The sequence below is a fragment of the Cetorhinus maximus genome, chromosome 9 (assembly GCF_964194155.1).
Source record: "Cetorhinus maximus chromosome 9, sCetMax3.hap1.1, whole genome shotgun sequence".
NCBI classification, from domain to species: Eukaryota; Metazoa; Chordata; class Chondrichthyes; order Lamniformes; family Cetorhinidae; genus Cetorhinus; species Cetorhinus maximus.
Genome location: NC_135887.1, coordinates 136,167,805 through 136,185,253, shown reverse-complemented (window position 1 = coordinate 136,185,253; position 17,449 = coordinate 136,167,805). Strand labels below are relative to the sequence as shown.

The following is a 17,449-nucleotide window of genomic DNA, read 5'->3' as shown; positions in this document are numbered from 1 at the left end:
AAATTTAAATTTTAAATCATTTCTGACTTCAAAGTTCTGTCCTTTTACTTTTCTCTCTCTCTCAATCCAATCTTTCTTTCCCTCGCATTATTTCTGTCTCTGTAACTGACAATTCTAATTCACTGTCCTTCTCCATTGTTTCTCTGTTTCTTTCTCAATTCTTAATCTCAGTGGTTAAGGTTATGTACTGTTGGTATTTCGTTCACTAAGATCTCCGATGTACTGTTGCCCTTGCCGCGCTGTTATCAGTTCGCACTTCCAGCAAGTTGCACAGCAAATTATATTTAGCTGAGGAGTGTAGGAGAAAAGGTCTAAGTAATGAGACACACTGCAAGAAGCCCCACTCCAGCAAGGTTTAGCTTATCTCTTTCTCCTTTCTATAAAGGCTTGATAGCTCAGTGAAATTTTCCACTGAGTAGCTGAACCATACAGACCAAGAAGCTTGCAGCTTAGATTTGTGTTGAATTAGCTGATCTGAGCCCAGAACACTATAGTTTTAGGCCCTGTGCCAGGAAATTAGAGAGAGGAAAATTCTCACCCCTCACAGTTCTCTGCTAGCCACTGTAGATATTGGGTGAGAGAAAGCCCAGGTTTGCCTATTACGATACCATCTGCCATGTCTTATGTGAGTTTTAATAAGTTATTGGCTGGTGCCTATGGAACTGTACGAAAGCAAGTTGTAAATTGGTAAGAAAAGTGAAAATTTAACTTTTTCAATATTTGTGATGTTTAGATTAATGTATTTTCTCCCCAGTTTCACTTAGCACCTGCAGTCAGGAGACATGTCAATAAGCCACTTTTCATGGCTTAAGCAATGTTACTCTGAGCTGATACTCCCATGTGTTTGGTTCCCTTGTTCTTCTAGGCTCGAGAGGTTGTGGTTTGGAAGTTGCTATTGATGACCTTTGGCGAGTTGCTGCAGTGCATCTTGTAGATAGTACACATTGCTGCTACTATGCACCGGTGGTGGGGAGAGTGAATGCTTGAAGTGGTGGGATGGGGTGCCAATCAAACAGACTGCTTTGTCCTGGATGATGTCAAGCTTCTTGAGTGTTGTTGGAGCTGTGCTCATGCAAGCAAGTGGAAAATATTCCATTACACTCCTGCCGAGTGCCTTGTGGATGGAGGACAGGCTTTGGGAGTCAGGGGTGAGTTAATCACTGCAGAATTCCCAACCTCTGACCTGTTCTCAGAGCCACAATATTTATATGGCTGGTTCAGTTCAGTTTCTGGTCAGTAGTGACCCCAAGGATGTTGATAGTAGGAATTTAGCAATGATAATGCTGTTGAAAGCCAAGGGGAGATCGTTAGAATCTCTCTTGTGTGGTAAACCGTGCGCTTTGGGAAATAGCCTATTTTTTTTTTTATTAAGGTCCCTTTAAACCCAAAGTGAAACTAAGAGAGAATTCTGGAAAGAGGGATAATTGGATTTATTGGGTATGACATCAGTATTAAGAAGTTAAACACTGGCTGAGGTTGCTATGGGGATAAAAGTTAGACAAAAGGCTAATTAAAGCTAACAGGATTTCGAGTTCCAGCTGGTCTGAGGAGTTGTAGAAAATAAGGACACCGATCTCCTGAGGAAGAAGCAGGGAGAATTCTCTGAGAATGGGGCAGGGACTGTGAAACTGGGTGTAAGGCAGCTGAGGTGGGAGGTTGTGGCAGCTAGTGTAGTACACCAAAAAGGCAGATTCTGGTGGCCGAGCAGTGAAGGTTGGAGGTCCTTTGGGGGCCTGGGGGAACCTAGTGTGGTGAGACTGCAGTCTGATGGCATTTCAGGCCTACCTCCTATATGATTAAAGGAACTGAATCTACTAGGAAACTAGGAAGTACAGAGAGTTCTGGGACTCGGTAGCTAAGTTTAATGTCATATTTTGCTGAGGGGGTTAGTGCTTGTAGTTTTGTACGGCATATCTTTGTTGTATCAACTATTTAAAGAGAAATTTACTTTTCTTTATGAAGTATCATTTGGCCTGATAATTAATGTTTGAATTATGTTGACTTTGATTTGCTTGTCACAGTAAAAGTTATACAAAGTGAAATCTTGTCCATCAGTTTCTTCCTGTTGGCATCATGGGATTTCTTTTCTTTTAAAAAGTCACCGATCTCTATAAGGATCGTAACAAATTGGGGGTTCTTGTGGCATCGATCCCAGAGGCGGTAAAATGGATACACTGAAATTTTCCGGAGTTTAAACGAGATTTCACGTTTATTTTTGCTGTATTCAGTGGGAAGTCAACATGGCTATTTTTAATAAAAGCAAAATACTGCGGATGCTGGAAATCTGAAACAAAAACAGCAAAAGACAGAGTTAACATTTCGAGTCTATATGACTCTTATTCATACGGACTTGAAACATTAACTCTGTCTTTCTCTCCACAGACCTGCTGAGTTTTACCAGCATTTTCTGTTTTTGTTGACTATTTTTAATGTTCTGGTGATTTTGGAGAGAGAATCACAGAATCACAGTGCAGAAGAGGCCCTTTGGCCCATTGAGTCTGCACTGACATGTGAGAAACACCTGACCTACCTACCTAATCCAATTTACCAGCACTTGGCCCATAGCTCTGAATGTTATGATGTGCCAAGTGCTCATCCAGGTACTCTTTAAAGGATGTGAGGCAACCAGCCTCCACCACCCTCCCAGGCAGTGCATTCCAGACCGTCACCACCCTCTGGGTAAAAAAGTTTTTCCTCACATCCCCTAAACTTCCTGCCCCTCACCTTGAACTTATGCCCCCTTGTGACTGACCCTTCAACTAAGGGGAACAGCTGCTCCCTATTCACCCTGTCCATGCCCCTCAATTTTGTACACCTCAATCAGGTCGCCCCTCAGTCTTCTCTGCTCCAACGAAAACAACCCAAGTTTATCCAACCTCTCTTCATAATTTAAATGTTTTATCCCAGGCAACATCCTGGTGAATCTTCTCTGCACCCCCTCCAGTGCAATCACATCCTTCCTATAATGTGGCGACCAGAACTGCACACAGTACTCCAGCTGTGGCCTCACCAAGGTTCTATACAACTCCAACATGACCTCCCTACTTTTGTAATCTATGGCTCAATTGATAAAGGCAAGTGTCCCATATGCCTTTTTCACCACCCCACTAACATGCCCCTCTGCCTTCAGAGATCTATGGACACACATGCCAAGGTCCCTTTGTTCCTCAGAACTTCCTTGTGTCATGCTGTTCATTGAATACTTCCTTGTCAAATTACTCCTTCCAAAGTGTATCACCTCACACTTTTCAGGGTTAAATTCCATCTGCCACTTATCTGCCCATTTGACCATCCCGTCTATATCTTCCTGCAACCCAAAACACTCAACCTCACTGTTAACCACCCGGCAAATCTTTGTGTCATCCACAAACTTACTAATCCTACCTCCCACATAGGGAACTTGACTGTTAACACCTTAGAACTGTTAACAAAGGATAATTTGAAGGCTGTCCATAGAGGAATTAGGGGTTCACTTGAAATCAGGAGCCAAGAAAGCAGAGATTGTTGAAGAATTGGTTCATCACTTGAAGCTTAAGGAAAAAAAATGTTGATTCTTCTAATGTTAGGTTGAATTAGCAAAAATTGAATTAGAAAAGAGAGGGTGAAATTAGAAAGAAATAGTGACAGAGAATTAGAACAAGAAAAGTCAAAACTTGAATTGGAAGGAGTAAGAGAAAGAGGGAAAAATTAGGAATGGAGAAGTTAGGAAGATAAAGTGAAAGCTGTCATGAAAATTTAATAATTTTCACAATATTATTGTGATTTATTGTAAAGGTAGGTTAATAGTGAGGTTTGGTTTAGTTTCTCTCTGGATGTGTGGGGGGCGGGGAGACAGCTGGTCTGCAGCTTTTGAGCTATCAAAAGGGAAGCTAGGTTTGAAATGCTAAATGCATAAACATGGCTGAAGTTTTAGAATATGAGGTGTGAGGAACATTTGCATTTTTAGGTAAATTAGGTTAGTTTGAATTTCAAAGAGATGGTAAGATGTTACACATAGCAAGAAGAAGCTAAGCCAAACAGTGTGTTTATTTTTCCCAAAGGTGACTGATAAAAATTTGCACTATGAAAGATTTATATTATGAGAAAGTAAAGTTACAAAGACATATGGGAACATTGGAATTTACATTAAAAAGAGAGAAACATATATAAAGGAGGTGAGGTTATGTGTAAGGCGTAAGGCATTCTAAGATCTAACACAAATGTGAAAAGCCTCCAGTCTTTATGCATCAAGTCTATGTCTACAGCAACCAAAGCTAAGAAAACTCACTTTGGATATCACTGTCCAGTGTATTGTGCTTTGCCTGGGTTTGTTAAGCTTATATTTTGTTTTACTGTTGCCTTAATGGAGGTGTAACTGGGAGCCAGATTAATTAGGGGGATCTAGGAGTTATTATAGCAGTAATTTGTAGACCTATGTATGTGCTAAAAAAATCTTTTCTTTTATTAATAAATGTTTAATTTAGTTTTGTAAAAAGAACCTCTAAATCTCGGTGGACTTATACTGAATTCAAGGCAAAATAAAATACAAATTGCAAAACAGTTGTGGCAGCTGTTTCAAGTTTCCCTCTGAGATTTGAGCAGCTCAGCATTTACCATCCGCTGTGTCATAACAAAGGGAAATGAGAAAATTTCCATAACACTTGTTGGAGATGGTCATTGCCTAGAATTTGCGTGGCACAAATATTACTTGACACTTATCAGCCCAAGTTTTAATGTTGTTCAGATCTTGCTGCATGTGGGCACAGTCTGCTTCAGTATCTGAGGAGTTATGAATGGTACTGGACACTGCAACATTTCCATTTTGACTTTATGATGAAGGGAGGTTCATTGACGAAGTAGCTAAAGATGTTTGGGTCTCGGACACTAGCATAAAAAAATCTCCTGCGGCAATATCCTGAGGCTGAGATAATTGGCCTTCCACAACCACGACCATCTTCCTGAAGTCTGGCACCTGTGATGCTGGGGACATCAGAAGGATGCCAAGATGGATCATCCACTTGGCATTTCTGGCTGAAGATTTGTCTTTTGTCACTGACATACCTGGCTCCTCCATCACTGAGGATGGAGCTGTTTGTGGAGCCTCATCCTCCGTTTAGTTGTTTAATTGTCCACCACTATTCATGATTGGATGTGGCAGGACTGCAGAGTTTTTTTTTCTGGCGCGTTGGTTGTAGGATCACTTAGCTTTGGTCTGTGATGTAGCTTTGCCAGGTTCACACCTCAGTTTTAGATATGGCTCCTGCTGCTGCTGCAATGCTCTCCTGCACTCCTCGGTTAGTCCCCAGGCTTGATGGTAATGGTAGGGTGAGGGGTATGTCAGACCATGAAGTTACAGATTGTGACTGAATATAATTCTGCTGTTGTTGCCCCAGAGTGCCCCTTGGATACCAAGTTTTGAGCTACTAGATCTGTTCTGTATCTATCCCATTTAACATGGTGTTAGTGCCACACAAAACATTGGAGTGTGTCCTCTGTGTGAAGACGAGACTTTGTCTCCAAAAGGACTGTGCATTGGTTACTTCTACAAATACTGCTGCGGACAGGTGCATCTGCAACAGGTAGATTGGTGAGGACAAGGTTAAGTAAGAGTTTCCTCTCATCACCTGCCGCAGATCTAGACGACAGATAAATCCACGCAATAGACTAACGAATAAGGTCAGAGCTTGCAGAGTCAGGGGACAAGTAGCAGAATAGATAGACGGCTGGCTGCAAGGCAAAAAACTAGAGAGTGGGAGTAAAGGGTAGCTATTTGCAGTGGCAGAAGGTGGGAAGCGGGGTCTCACAAGTCCTGGAACCACGGTTATTCACAATTCACCACCATCAGCATGTTTTTCTCCAATCCTGACTTGGAACTACATTGCTGTTACTTCACTGGGTTAAAATCCCAGAACTTCCTTCCTAACAGCTCTGAGGATGTACCTTCACCAGTTGGGCTACAGCAGTTCAAAAAGATGGCTCACCACCAGCTTCTCAAGGGCAATTAGGAATGCGCAACATTGGCCTTGCCAGCAACGCCCACATCCCTTGAAAGAATTTTTTTAAAAAATCAGACTTTGGAATCAGAAACACAATTTCTGAATTTATGGATGACACCAAATTGGGATTGATGCTCAATGCTGAGAAGGACTGCAACAAATTACAAGAAATAGGTATATACTTGGCAAAAGAATTGCAACATAGATAAATATGAGGTATTATGTTTTGGTAAGAAAAATAAGGAGGTCACATATTAACTGGAAAATAAGAATCTAAATGGGATTGAGAAGCAAAGGGACCAGGGAGTACAAATTCATAAATCAGTAAAAGTTACAACACAAGTCATAACACATGCAGATCAAGCACTAGCTTGTATTTCTAGAGGGACAAAATTGAAAAGTAGATAAGTTATGCTAAACTTGTATCAAACTTTGGTGAGACCATATTTGGAGTGCTGTGTATACAGTTTTGGTCATCAGATTATAAAAAAGATATGGAGGTACGGAAAAGAGTGCAAAACGATTTACAAGGATGAATTGAGAAATTATGTCTATCAGGAAAGGATGGACAGATCGAGTCCCTTTTCTCTTGGAAAGAGAATGTTGAGGAGGTCACCTAATAGAGATCTTTAAATTTCTGAAGGCTTTTGATAGAGAAAAGACAGACAGGGTGTTTCCAGTTTTGGGGCAGAGCAAAGTGACAGGCCATCAACACAAGAAAACACTAAGAAAACAAATGGGCAATTCAGAAGAAACCTCTTTGCACAGAAGGTGATAAGAATGTGGAACTCATTACCACTGGGAGCAGTTGAGACAAATAGTATAGATGCATTTAAGGGGAAGCTTTTTTAAGCATATCAGGGTGATGGGAATGGAGGATTATGCTGATAGAGTTAGATGAGGAACGATTACTGGAGCCTCAGTGGAGCATCAACATAAGTATGGACAAGTTGGGCCGACTAGCCTGTTTCTGTGCTATAATATGTAATTCTACGTAAAATAATGTCACGGTAGCAGATCCAATTGTAAAGTTAGCTTTTCTGAGATAAACTATTTTGTATCAAATACAGGTTAAATCTATTTTAAGGCTTTATCCTGTACTATCCTAAGGAATTGGCCAAGACTGTTTAACCTGTATCATTTGCAATTATAATAACTATTTAGCAAGTTACCTTATTCCCAGTAATCATTTGTTCAGAATCAATGCAGAAAATCATTTAAATGTTAGTTGTAAGAGACTGTTTTGTTTTAGCACTTACAATAGTATGTTTTCATATTATTACCTCCAACCCTACAGCACTTCAAGATGTCTGCACTCCTCCAATTCTGGCTTTTTAAGCATCCACGATTATAAGCCACCATTGGTGGCTGTATCTTCAGCTGCCAAGGCTCCTGTGCTCTGAAATTCCCTCCTTAAACCTTTAACCCTCTTCTTTTTCTTCCTTAAGACACCCCTTAAAACTTAGCTCTTGAATCAAGCAGTTGGTCATCTGCCCTAATATCTCCTCAGGTGGTTCAGTGTCAAATTTTGTATGATGAAGTTCCTGTGAAACAACTTTAGTGTTTTACTACATTAAAGACGCTGTATAAATACAAATTATTGTTAACTTCTAAACTTTACAGAAACTTTTTTTAAAAAAGTGATTAGTCTATGAATGTTAAATTCTCTTGTTTCTTTTTAAACATTCATAAATGGTTTCTTTGCTGTTAAAAAGATGAGGAATAAAATTGGTGTTCACCAGTAGTGAGGAATGTGATTGTGACAAATCAGCAACTTACTTTATACCATACCCAACTATCTTTTCCATTGACTTATTGCATTACTGCAGATTCACTATTGGCCCATTTCACTCCTGGTGAAGACAACAGCAACTATGTATTTATATAGCACCTTCAATATAATAAAATATCCCAAGGTGCTTCACAGAAGCATAATAAAGTAAAATATGAAGAATATAATTGCATTAGGAGCAGTTCAGAGAAGGTTCACTCGACTGATTCCTGGGATGAAGGGGTAATCTTGTAAGGAAAGGTTGGACAAGTTGGGCCTGCATCCATTGGAGTTTAGAAGAATAAGAGGTGATCTTATTGAAACATTGAGCCTGAGGGGACTTGACAGAATGGATGCCAAGAGGATGTTTCCCCTCGTGGGGGATATTAGAACTAGGGGATCATAGTTTAAAAATAAGTGGTCTCCTATTTAAGATGGAGATGTGGAATTTTTTTTCTCTCACTGGGTCGTTAGTATGCGGAATTCTTTTCCCCAGAGAACAGGGTCATTGAATATTTTTAAGGCTGAGTTAGATAGAGTCATAGAGATATACAGCACAGAAACAGACCCCTCGGCCCATTGTGTCCATACCAGCTAGCAAGCACCTATCTATTCTAATCTCATTTTCCAGCACTTGGCCCGTAGCCCTGTATGCTATGGCGTTGCAAATGCTCATCTAAATACTTCTTAAATGTTGTGAGGACTCCTGCCTCTACCACCCCCTCAGGCAGTGTGTTCCAACCAGATTCCAACCACTCTCTGGGTGAAAATCTTTTCCTCAAATCCCCTCTAAACCTCCTGCCCCTTACCTTAAATCTATGCCCCCTGGTAATTGACACCTCCACTAGGGAAAAGTTTCTTCCTATCTACCCTATCTATGCCCCTCATAATTTTGTATACCTCTATCAGCTCCCCCCTCAGCCTCCTCTGCTCTAAGGAAAAAAAGCGCTAGCCTTTCCAGTCTCTCTTCATAGGTGAAACGCTCCAGCCCAGGCAACTTCCTGGTGAACCTCCTAAGGGGAGATGGTGTCGTAGTGGTAATGTCACTGGACTAGTAATCCAGAGGCCCAGGCTAATGCTCTAGGGACATGGGTTCAGATAGATCTTTGTTTAACAAGGGAGTCAATTATGGGGGGGGGGGCAGGGGTTATGGGGTTGTAGATAGGAAAGTAGTGTTGAGGCCACAATCAGATTAGCCATGATCTTATCAAATTGGAGAGCCAGGCTCCTGCTCCTACTTTGTATGTTCATATGTAAATATGACACTGAGCTACCTTAGGAGATGTCGGCAGATGACCAAAAGCTTGACATAAGAGGTAGGTTTTAAGGAATTTCCTAAACAAGAAAAGCAAAGTAGAGAGGGGGAGCTATTTAGAGATGAAATTACACAGTTTAGAACCTAGGCAGTTGAAGTATGGCCACCAATGATGGAGCACTTAAAACTGGACACGGTCAAGAGGTAGGAATTAGAGGAGCGCAGATATCTCAGAGGATTGTAGGGCTGGAGGAAATTCTAGAGATAGGGAGGAGCCAAGTCCTTCCAGGAATTTTTTTAAAACAAAGGTGATAATTTAAAAATCCAGGCATTATTTAACCAGGAGCCAGTGTAAGCCAGCGAGCACTGTGGTGTTGGATGAATGGATTTGGTTCGACTTGGGATACGGGCAACAGAGTTTTGGATGGCCTCAATTTACCGAGGGTAGAACGTGGGAGGCTGGACAGGTGTGTTAGAATAGTCAAATCTGGAGGTGAGGGTTTGAACAGCAGAAGAACTGAGGCAGGGACAGAGTTGGGATTTGTTACAGGAGTGGAAATAGATAGCCTTAGTGACGGCGCGGTTGAAAGCTCATCTCAGGATCTAATATGACACAGAGGTTATGAACAGTCTGATTTAGTCTCACATGATTGGCAGCCTAGCCTCTCACCTCTTCCTACCCAGCCAAAAATGGATTTTATCTACTGCCATTACCAGACAATTATAGTCGTGGAGTAACAAGCATGAATGTGCATTTTAATATCTGGAAAGGATTTGTGAGGCATTGTCTTTGTGGAAAAGGTCTTTCCTGATTGAACTAGTGTTAAGCAATGATTTGAATTTTTCTTTTAATCAAATGAGCAGTGTCTTCATTCTCTTGTGTAATTTGTTTCCTCGTTAGGTTCAGCGTAGAATTCCAGAAGAAAGGATCATTGAGTAAGTACATAAAATGCTATTCTGTATCACTCTTGGCGAAAAGACTTAAGGTCCTGCACTGTAATGTTTCTCATACTGATGCAGAATACTATAAGCTATGATCTTTTGTTCATGCTGCAATAGTGATGAATGCAAACTGTTCAGAGAAGACCTAAAACACCACGTCTTGCTGTATCAGCAGTTTGCTGTCCAGTTCCCAAAAGGCTAAGTCCTCAGCCTTTGCTGTAGAATCAGTGTCACCACTTCTTTCCCATAGGGGAAATAACAGACACATTACAGGTACCAAATTCTAATTTGCAGAGAAAATAACCAAAACTGGTAGCAAACTCAGGGCTCACACGTCAGTTATAAACTGCTCAAACCGTAGCTTGTGACATCAGCTGAAATCCAAGTTGATTTTGCTGGTTATGGAACAACTGCAGTGATTTTTTTTTCTAATAAACACTAGTTTCCCCTTCAAGTCTTCTATGTTTCCATGGAAACACATATCTGAACTGCAATTTAAATAGATAGATTACATACTACTAGGTTATCTCATGCATCAAGGTTAATCCTTTTTTTATGTGGGCTCGTACTAACTTTTGGTCTAAATTTTAGTCCTGTGCATATATTCATGATATGAAAGATGCTATAATAAAGGAATTTTATTCCATCTGTGTATATCATTTCAGATTTCATATAGGCAGTTTATATTTCTTCAGGATGGTTTGAGATGTCCTGGGTAGGCAATGATTTCCTGATTCATTGCTGCATTTTTGTGACTAACTTGACTGACAAGTAATCACTTGAATGCAGTTACTAAATAAAAAATCAGTCGGGGAAACTCTGAAACTGTGAGAATCCTCACTATATGTAGTAAGTATAGTTTTGATAAATGTATGCTGTAGCTTTAAGAATAATTCTCTGTTGTAAGATCACATGATCTGTGTAAACCAATCAGTTTGTAGCTCGGGGAACCTCTAGGAGGGAGTTCTTCTTTAGTTATAGGGCTTGATGCATGCACGTAGTTGCTGCTGCTGCCTTATAAATAAAGTTCAATGTTTCCACCAAGAAAAATTGCCTGGAAAATCAACTCTATAACAAACTGGCGATGAGGATAAATCAGATCCGGAGCTGTCCTTTGCCCAGCGATTGTGAGTATTTAAGATGATTAAAAGAAAGGAAGATATACTCATTTGAGATGCCTTGGTTTGACAGAATTGACCCCTTTGAGCCAGCCACAGTCTCAACATATAGAACGTCTCGGGTTCTACTTTCAAGCCAACGAAATCATGGGGGAGGAAAAGAGGAGAGCAATTCTCCTAAGTATTTGTTTGAGCAAGACCTACACTCTAATTTGAAGCTTGACGGCCCCCAGTGCCCCCGATTTGAAGACCTTCAGTGAATTGGTAGACCTCGTTAAGGGACATTTTCAACCCAAGCTAAAGAGGCTTTGAAAGGAAAAGTGGTAGAACTTTCCAAGATGCGAGCAAATAATGAAGTAATGGGTAGCTCAACTACTGAACTAAGACAAGTTGAGATTTCACCTGAGAGAAGTCTGGCCGACTGTGAAAACAAGATGAAGGATGGGACTAAACTCTGACAGAAAGAAGACAAAAAGAAAGAAGGTTCTGAAAAGACAATGAAAAAAATTAACAGGTGTATCGTTGGAAATTAAACTTACTCGTTTCCTATTTCACTACAGAACACTACTACAGGTGCAACACTTGCAGAGTTACTGATGAAGCGTCGTCTTCGAATAAGACTAATGCTTCCCAATTTGGAGGGGAAGGTGGAAAAAAGTCAAGGGAACCAAAAAGCGACTTATGATTTGCATAGTCGTGAGCAAGAATTTACTGTTGGTGAAACAGTATGTGTAAGGAATTTTGGTGGAGGACCGAAGTGGTTACCTGGTAAAGTAAGCTCTGTGACCGGACGTTTGTGGTACCACGTGGAAGTGGAGGGCCGGATCACCCACAAGCATGTGGATCATTTAAGAAGAAGGGAGATACCCCAACAAAATGATGTTCCACCTGTAACCATTGCTGAACCTGTGGTTCCCGTTTAAGTTGTACAATCAATGATAGACATGCCAGATGTTTCTGTCGGAGTGGATGACACTGAACTGCCTGTGCCTAATGAGGTACCTGAAGTTAATGTGGTTCCAGAGAATGTGGCTCCTGCAAAGGTTTCAGGAGCTATGACATTCCACGGATCAGGAAACCACTTGAAAGATTGAACTTATAATTTCATGACCTGTGTAATGTCATGAGTTAAATATCCTTGTAAATGCAAAATGTACAGAAAAGGGGGAGGAATGTAGTAATTATAGTTTTGATAAACGTAGGACTGTAGCTTTAAGAATTTTGTGTTGTAAGATCACATAATCTGTGTAAACCAATCAGTTTGTAACATGGGTACCTCTAGTAAGGAGTTCTTCTTTAGTTATAGAGTTTGAAAATCAAACTCCTAGAAAATCAACTCTATAACACTATACAAGGAAACATTTAAAACATTTAATACCCCCCCCCCCCCCATCCCCCGTGGTGAGTTTGGTGGCAGTGGGGCATTTAATTGGGTGGTGGGTGGGACCCTGTTGCTTTCCTGTCTCTGCCCCATTAAGTTCGTGGTGGAGAGGCCATTGGATTGCCGTCTCACCCTGCCATAAATTGAGACCCTTAAGTGGGCAATTAATGTAAAGGTTGGAAACTTTGAGGACACTTAGACTTGAGACACACAAATCCAGTATGTCACTATCGTCCTTTAAAACTCTCTATACTTCCAGTTTTTATGTCATCTGCAAATTTTGAAATTGTCATCTGTACACACAAATCTGCATTCCATCCCACGTGTGCTCTGTCCAAAGGCAGGTCCTTGGCTCATTATCCACTGATACTTCATCCTGAGCCGCTTATCTTGGCAGTTTTTGTCAGTGGTGGCTTGCTGTTGCCTTCCACTCTTAGGGACAGGGAGAGGAGACAGGTCCCAAGTTTACCAGAGTCAGGAAAGGAACCGAACCTGCGCTGCTGGCGTTTATCTGACCCAGGCAGTAACCATCTAGCCAACTGAAGTAAACAGCCCTCAACCAAATCTAGGTTACGAATATATATCAAGAAAAACAGTGGCCCTAGTAATGACCCCTGGGGAGTCCCACTTATACCTTCCTCCAGTTCGAAAAACAACTGTTCACTACAACTCTCTATTTTCTGTCACATAACCAACTTTGTATCCATGCTGCCACTCTCCCTTTTATTTCATGGACTACAACTCTGCTGGAAAGCCTATTATGTTCAGATCAGTTCTGCGTCAATCTTTCCCCTGTTAATTTGCCACTTGTTCACTCATGCAGTCATGAGTCCTTTGTTGCCCTTTATTCTCTCTGTATTTTGCTGATCATTGCACCCCAAACAGAGCACTCCAAAAACAAACATGGTGAAAATAGCAAAACAAATATCATTTAAAACTACCCTGGATGTAAAACAATAAAGGTCATTTACCCAAAGAAGCAAGTTCAGCATCAAATCATAGTGCACTGCAGTGTCAGTTTAGATTATCTACTGAAACTCTGGACCTGAGCTTGAACTCACAATTTACTGACTTAGAGATGAACATTCCACCACTGAGTTAAGGCTAATGTTGCAATCCAAGTACTGGCATTCTGTCCACTTGCAAGCCTAACTACAGATAAGGCATTTGAACGTCTCCTAACTAATGCAGTTCCTTATCCAATACTCCCATCAGTCCCAGTAGGGTAGTTAATAAATCTCCCTGCCCACTCCAATTTGAACTTCTCTCAGTTAATGCTGTTCTTAGGGCTACTAAGTAATACAGTCCAAATTCCCTCACCCCCTCAAGTAGTGCAGTTCCAACCATATAAGGAATTTCAGAAATAACCCTCCCACCCATTAATGAAATAATGATCCCACACCGCGCCCCCTGCATCCCAGGTAATCTTTTTCAGAAAAGGGGATGCAATTAATTTTAACTTAAAACGAATGCTTTTGAAACAGCCCTCTTTGGTTTTTCTCACTCCTTATGCTGCCAGTGCTGAACCAACGGAATTGTGTTACTAATGGATGTGGAAAAGCCTACTGTTTTAACTGTCCTGCTTTGACCAAAAGAGGAAATCAAACATTGGGATGTAGAAGGCAAGAGGAGATAAGACAACAAAAGCAAAAGTATTGAAAAATTATGCTGTCAATTGCATAGATTAATATGAAGACCACTTGTAGTACTGACTTCAATTTTGTTATTTACACATCTATTATTGGTTATTTACAGATTGATATTGGCAAGAGATGGACTATGGGTGACTGTCAAATCTTCCCAGCTATAGAATAGAGCAAGGAGCAGAATAATAAGGGGAAAGATTAATAGCATTTCAACTAAATGACTGAAAACAGATGACATTATTAGTAGTGGTGATGTTTCCAAATTATGCATTCAATGCCATTTTCTGTATTGTATCCAACCATTCTTGTAGATTTCCTCCTCAGATATTAAAACAAATTTTTCTTTGTTCTCTAGCAAAGAAGGTTTTTATGAAATCAGTAATGGTCCAACAGGAGTTTCCAGGTAAGAAATGAAGCTTTTTCTTCTCATGTCTGTGTAGATTTTGGAGATTTGCTTATCTTTGTACATTTTCTTTGTGAGTAACAGTTTTGTAAAATGAGCACCTGGAATTAGTGATTTAAATGCTGAATCGCGAAAATTAAAATTTAAGTGAATGTTTTTTTTCCCCTGCGTCTTCTGAAAGGTGCTGCCTCAAGTTAAGATGTAATTCCAGAGTTACTGGGAGCCCACGGATACTTTATGCTTTATTGCCTCATGAGAAAGTCTAATCAGTGATTGCTCAAAGCTGAAGTATCACAGTCATGTTAAATCCTTCTCCACACACACTGTTATGACACAGCAGTTGATAAAGCTGAGTTATTTAAAAATTGCAGAGGGAAACTTTAAACAACTGTCATAACCTATATTTTTATTTCTGTATGTTTGAGACGCAGCCCTAAATTCAGGAATCAGACCACCAGTTCTCAAGAGGTTTTAATAGCTTCATGACATCCCCCTCCCTATCGAAAAATGAACCGTCATAATTCTAAAAGACGGCTTCGTTTTGTAATAACCTATCTCACACTATCTCCTACACTTATTACACTGTTACATTACCAGATGCATGCACTAACATAATATATATACACAAGTCCTTGTTATCAACAGGAATCGCTCCAGTTCAGTGTCCAGGTTTTTTTTTAAAAAATGTCCAAATTTCCTTTAAGCTTCAAACCCTTGATAACGTATCTGTGAACACAATTTTCTCCTCCAGCAATATGCATAATCCGTAGATTAAATGATTGTAATAATAGACTTCATCTGAAAAGCCTTGCACTTCTGTCTCAATTTGCCCAAAAACGTCAAAGGATTATGGTCTGTATAAACAATTGTTTCTGATGTATTGTTTGCGACATAAATTTCAAAATGCTGCAATGCTAACACCAAGCCCAAAGTCTCTTTTTCAATCATTGAATATCTTCTCTGTTGTACATTCAGCTTCTGCGAAAAATACCCTATCGGTTTTTCAATTCCAGTGTCATCTTCTTGTAACAATACAGCCCCAATGCCTATATCGCTTGCGGCAATGGCCAACTTGAATTGCTTGGCGTAATTGGGTACTGCCAAAACTGGTGTTGTAGTTAATACAGTTTTCAAACTATTGAATGACTTCTGACACTCCAGTGCCCATTGAAACTCATTGTTCTTTTTTAATAGTTGTCAGTGGAGCAACCACTTGGTTAAAATTTGGGACAAATTTCCAGTAAAACCCACTCATGCCCAGAAATCTCAAAACTTCTTGTTTTGTTGTAGGCACTGGGAAATCCACGATAGCCTTGACTTTCGCATCATATGGTCTAGATGCTTAACTTGCGCTTTTGCAAATTCACTTCTAGCCAAGTTCATCACCAAATTAGCTTCTCGTAGTCGAGTAAATAATTCTTCCAGATGCTGTAAATGCTGCCCCCACGTCTGACTGAAAATAATTAGATCATCAATACAAACAGCACAATTGCTAAGACCTGCAACTTCTTTGTCAGTTTTCGAAATGTTTCAGGTGCATTCTTCATACCAAATGGCGTGACTTTAAACTGATATAGTCCACTTGGTGTTACAAAAGCCAACATCTCCTTTGCTCTCTCCGACAACGGTACCTGCCAATATTCTTTTAGTATGTCAATCTTTGTGATAAATTTCAATTGTGCTACTTTCTCAATGCAAGCTTCCAACCGTGGTATGAGATATGAATCTGCTTTTGTCACCGCATTCACCTTTCGAAAGTCCAAACACAGTCTTTGTGTTCCATCTGGTTTCGGTACCAGCACAATAGATAAACTCCAGTTACTGCGACTAGACGCAATGATATCATTTTGAAGCATGAAACCAATTTCTTATTGTGCTTGTGATAACTTTACCGGATTTAATCTGTGAGGTTATTGCCTTATTGAAGTTGATATTTCCATACATACATCATGTATAGCTAAATGTGTCTTTCCCAATTTATTTCCACAAATAGGTTTGTGTGACTGCAATAGCTTTTCCAAATTACTTTGACAATTGCTTGGAAGGTAACTCAATATTTCATTTAAATTTTCAAGCACCCTCTCATTATCCAATTTGATTAAAGGAAAATCAATTTCAGAGTCCTGGAATTCCCCCTTTGAACAGCAAAAATCACTATCCCACATCATTAAGGATTGACTAGCCCCTGTGTCTCTTAAAATTTTAACATCTTTACCTATTCCACCCTATACACATGGAAAGACTTTCCCTTCACACACAAAGTCTTTAAACATTTCTGCAACCTGCTCCTCAGAATTCTCTTGAGTAAACTGTGAACACATTCCCACTTCTTCACCTATCACTGAATCTCCCTGTTTCACCTGTATACAAACTACTGGTTTCTCCTGTGCCTGAACCTCAGAACCGACAGTACTTTTACTTTCAGAGCTTCGCTGTACCATAACAGTTCCATCAGGTTTTTCCTGCAATCTCCAACACACTGACTTCGTGTGCCCCACTTTATTACAATGAAAACATCTCAATTTTCAAATGTCACTTCTACCTTCAGCACCTTTTTATGCTGAGAAAAAACTTTCGGGAACTTCCAGATACTCCTCTTACCTGACTATCCCCTTCCTTTCACCTTCCCACTTTTTATCCTTTTCCAATTTGAAAGGGTGACAAAAAAAATGTTTAGATCTATGAACTAACTCATAATCATCAGCTATCTCTGCTGCTTGTCTTACAGAATCAACCCTTTGTTCCTCCACGTGAGTTCTCACTACCGAAGTGATTGAATCTTTAAATTCTTCCAAAAGAATTACTTCCCTAAGAGCTGCATAGGTTGGTTCTATTTTTAATGCCCGTATCCACTGGTCAAAATTACTTTGTTTTACTCTTTCAAACTCAATATAAGTTTGCCCATGCTGTTTTCTCATATTCCTAAATTTCTGCCTGTATGCTTCAGGAGCCAACTCT

General features: G+C 40.1%; 1 protein-coding gene across 2 annotated transcripts in view; it reads left to right on the top strand.

Moving 5' to 3' along the window:
* alkbh3 (alkB homolog 3, alpha-ketoglutarate dependent dioxygenase) overlaps positions 1–17,449 on the top strand; it is a 73,140-nt gene that overhangs the window by 14,091 nt on the left and 41,600 nt on the right. For both annotated transcript variants that reach the window (XM_078549568.1, XM_078549567.1), the window contains exons 4-5: positions 9,903–9,937; positions 14,444–14,491. In XM_078549568.1, coding sequence (XP_078405694.1) covers positions 9,903–9,937; positions 14,444–14,491 — 83 coding nt within the window. The remainder of the gene's footprint in view (positions 1–9,902; positions 9,938–14,443; positions 14,492–17,449) is intronic.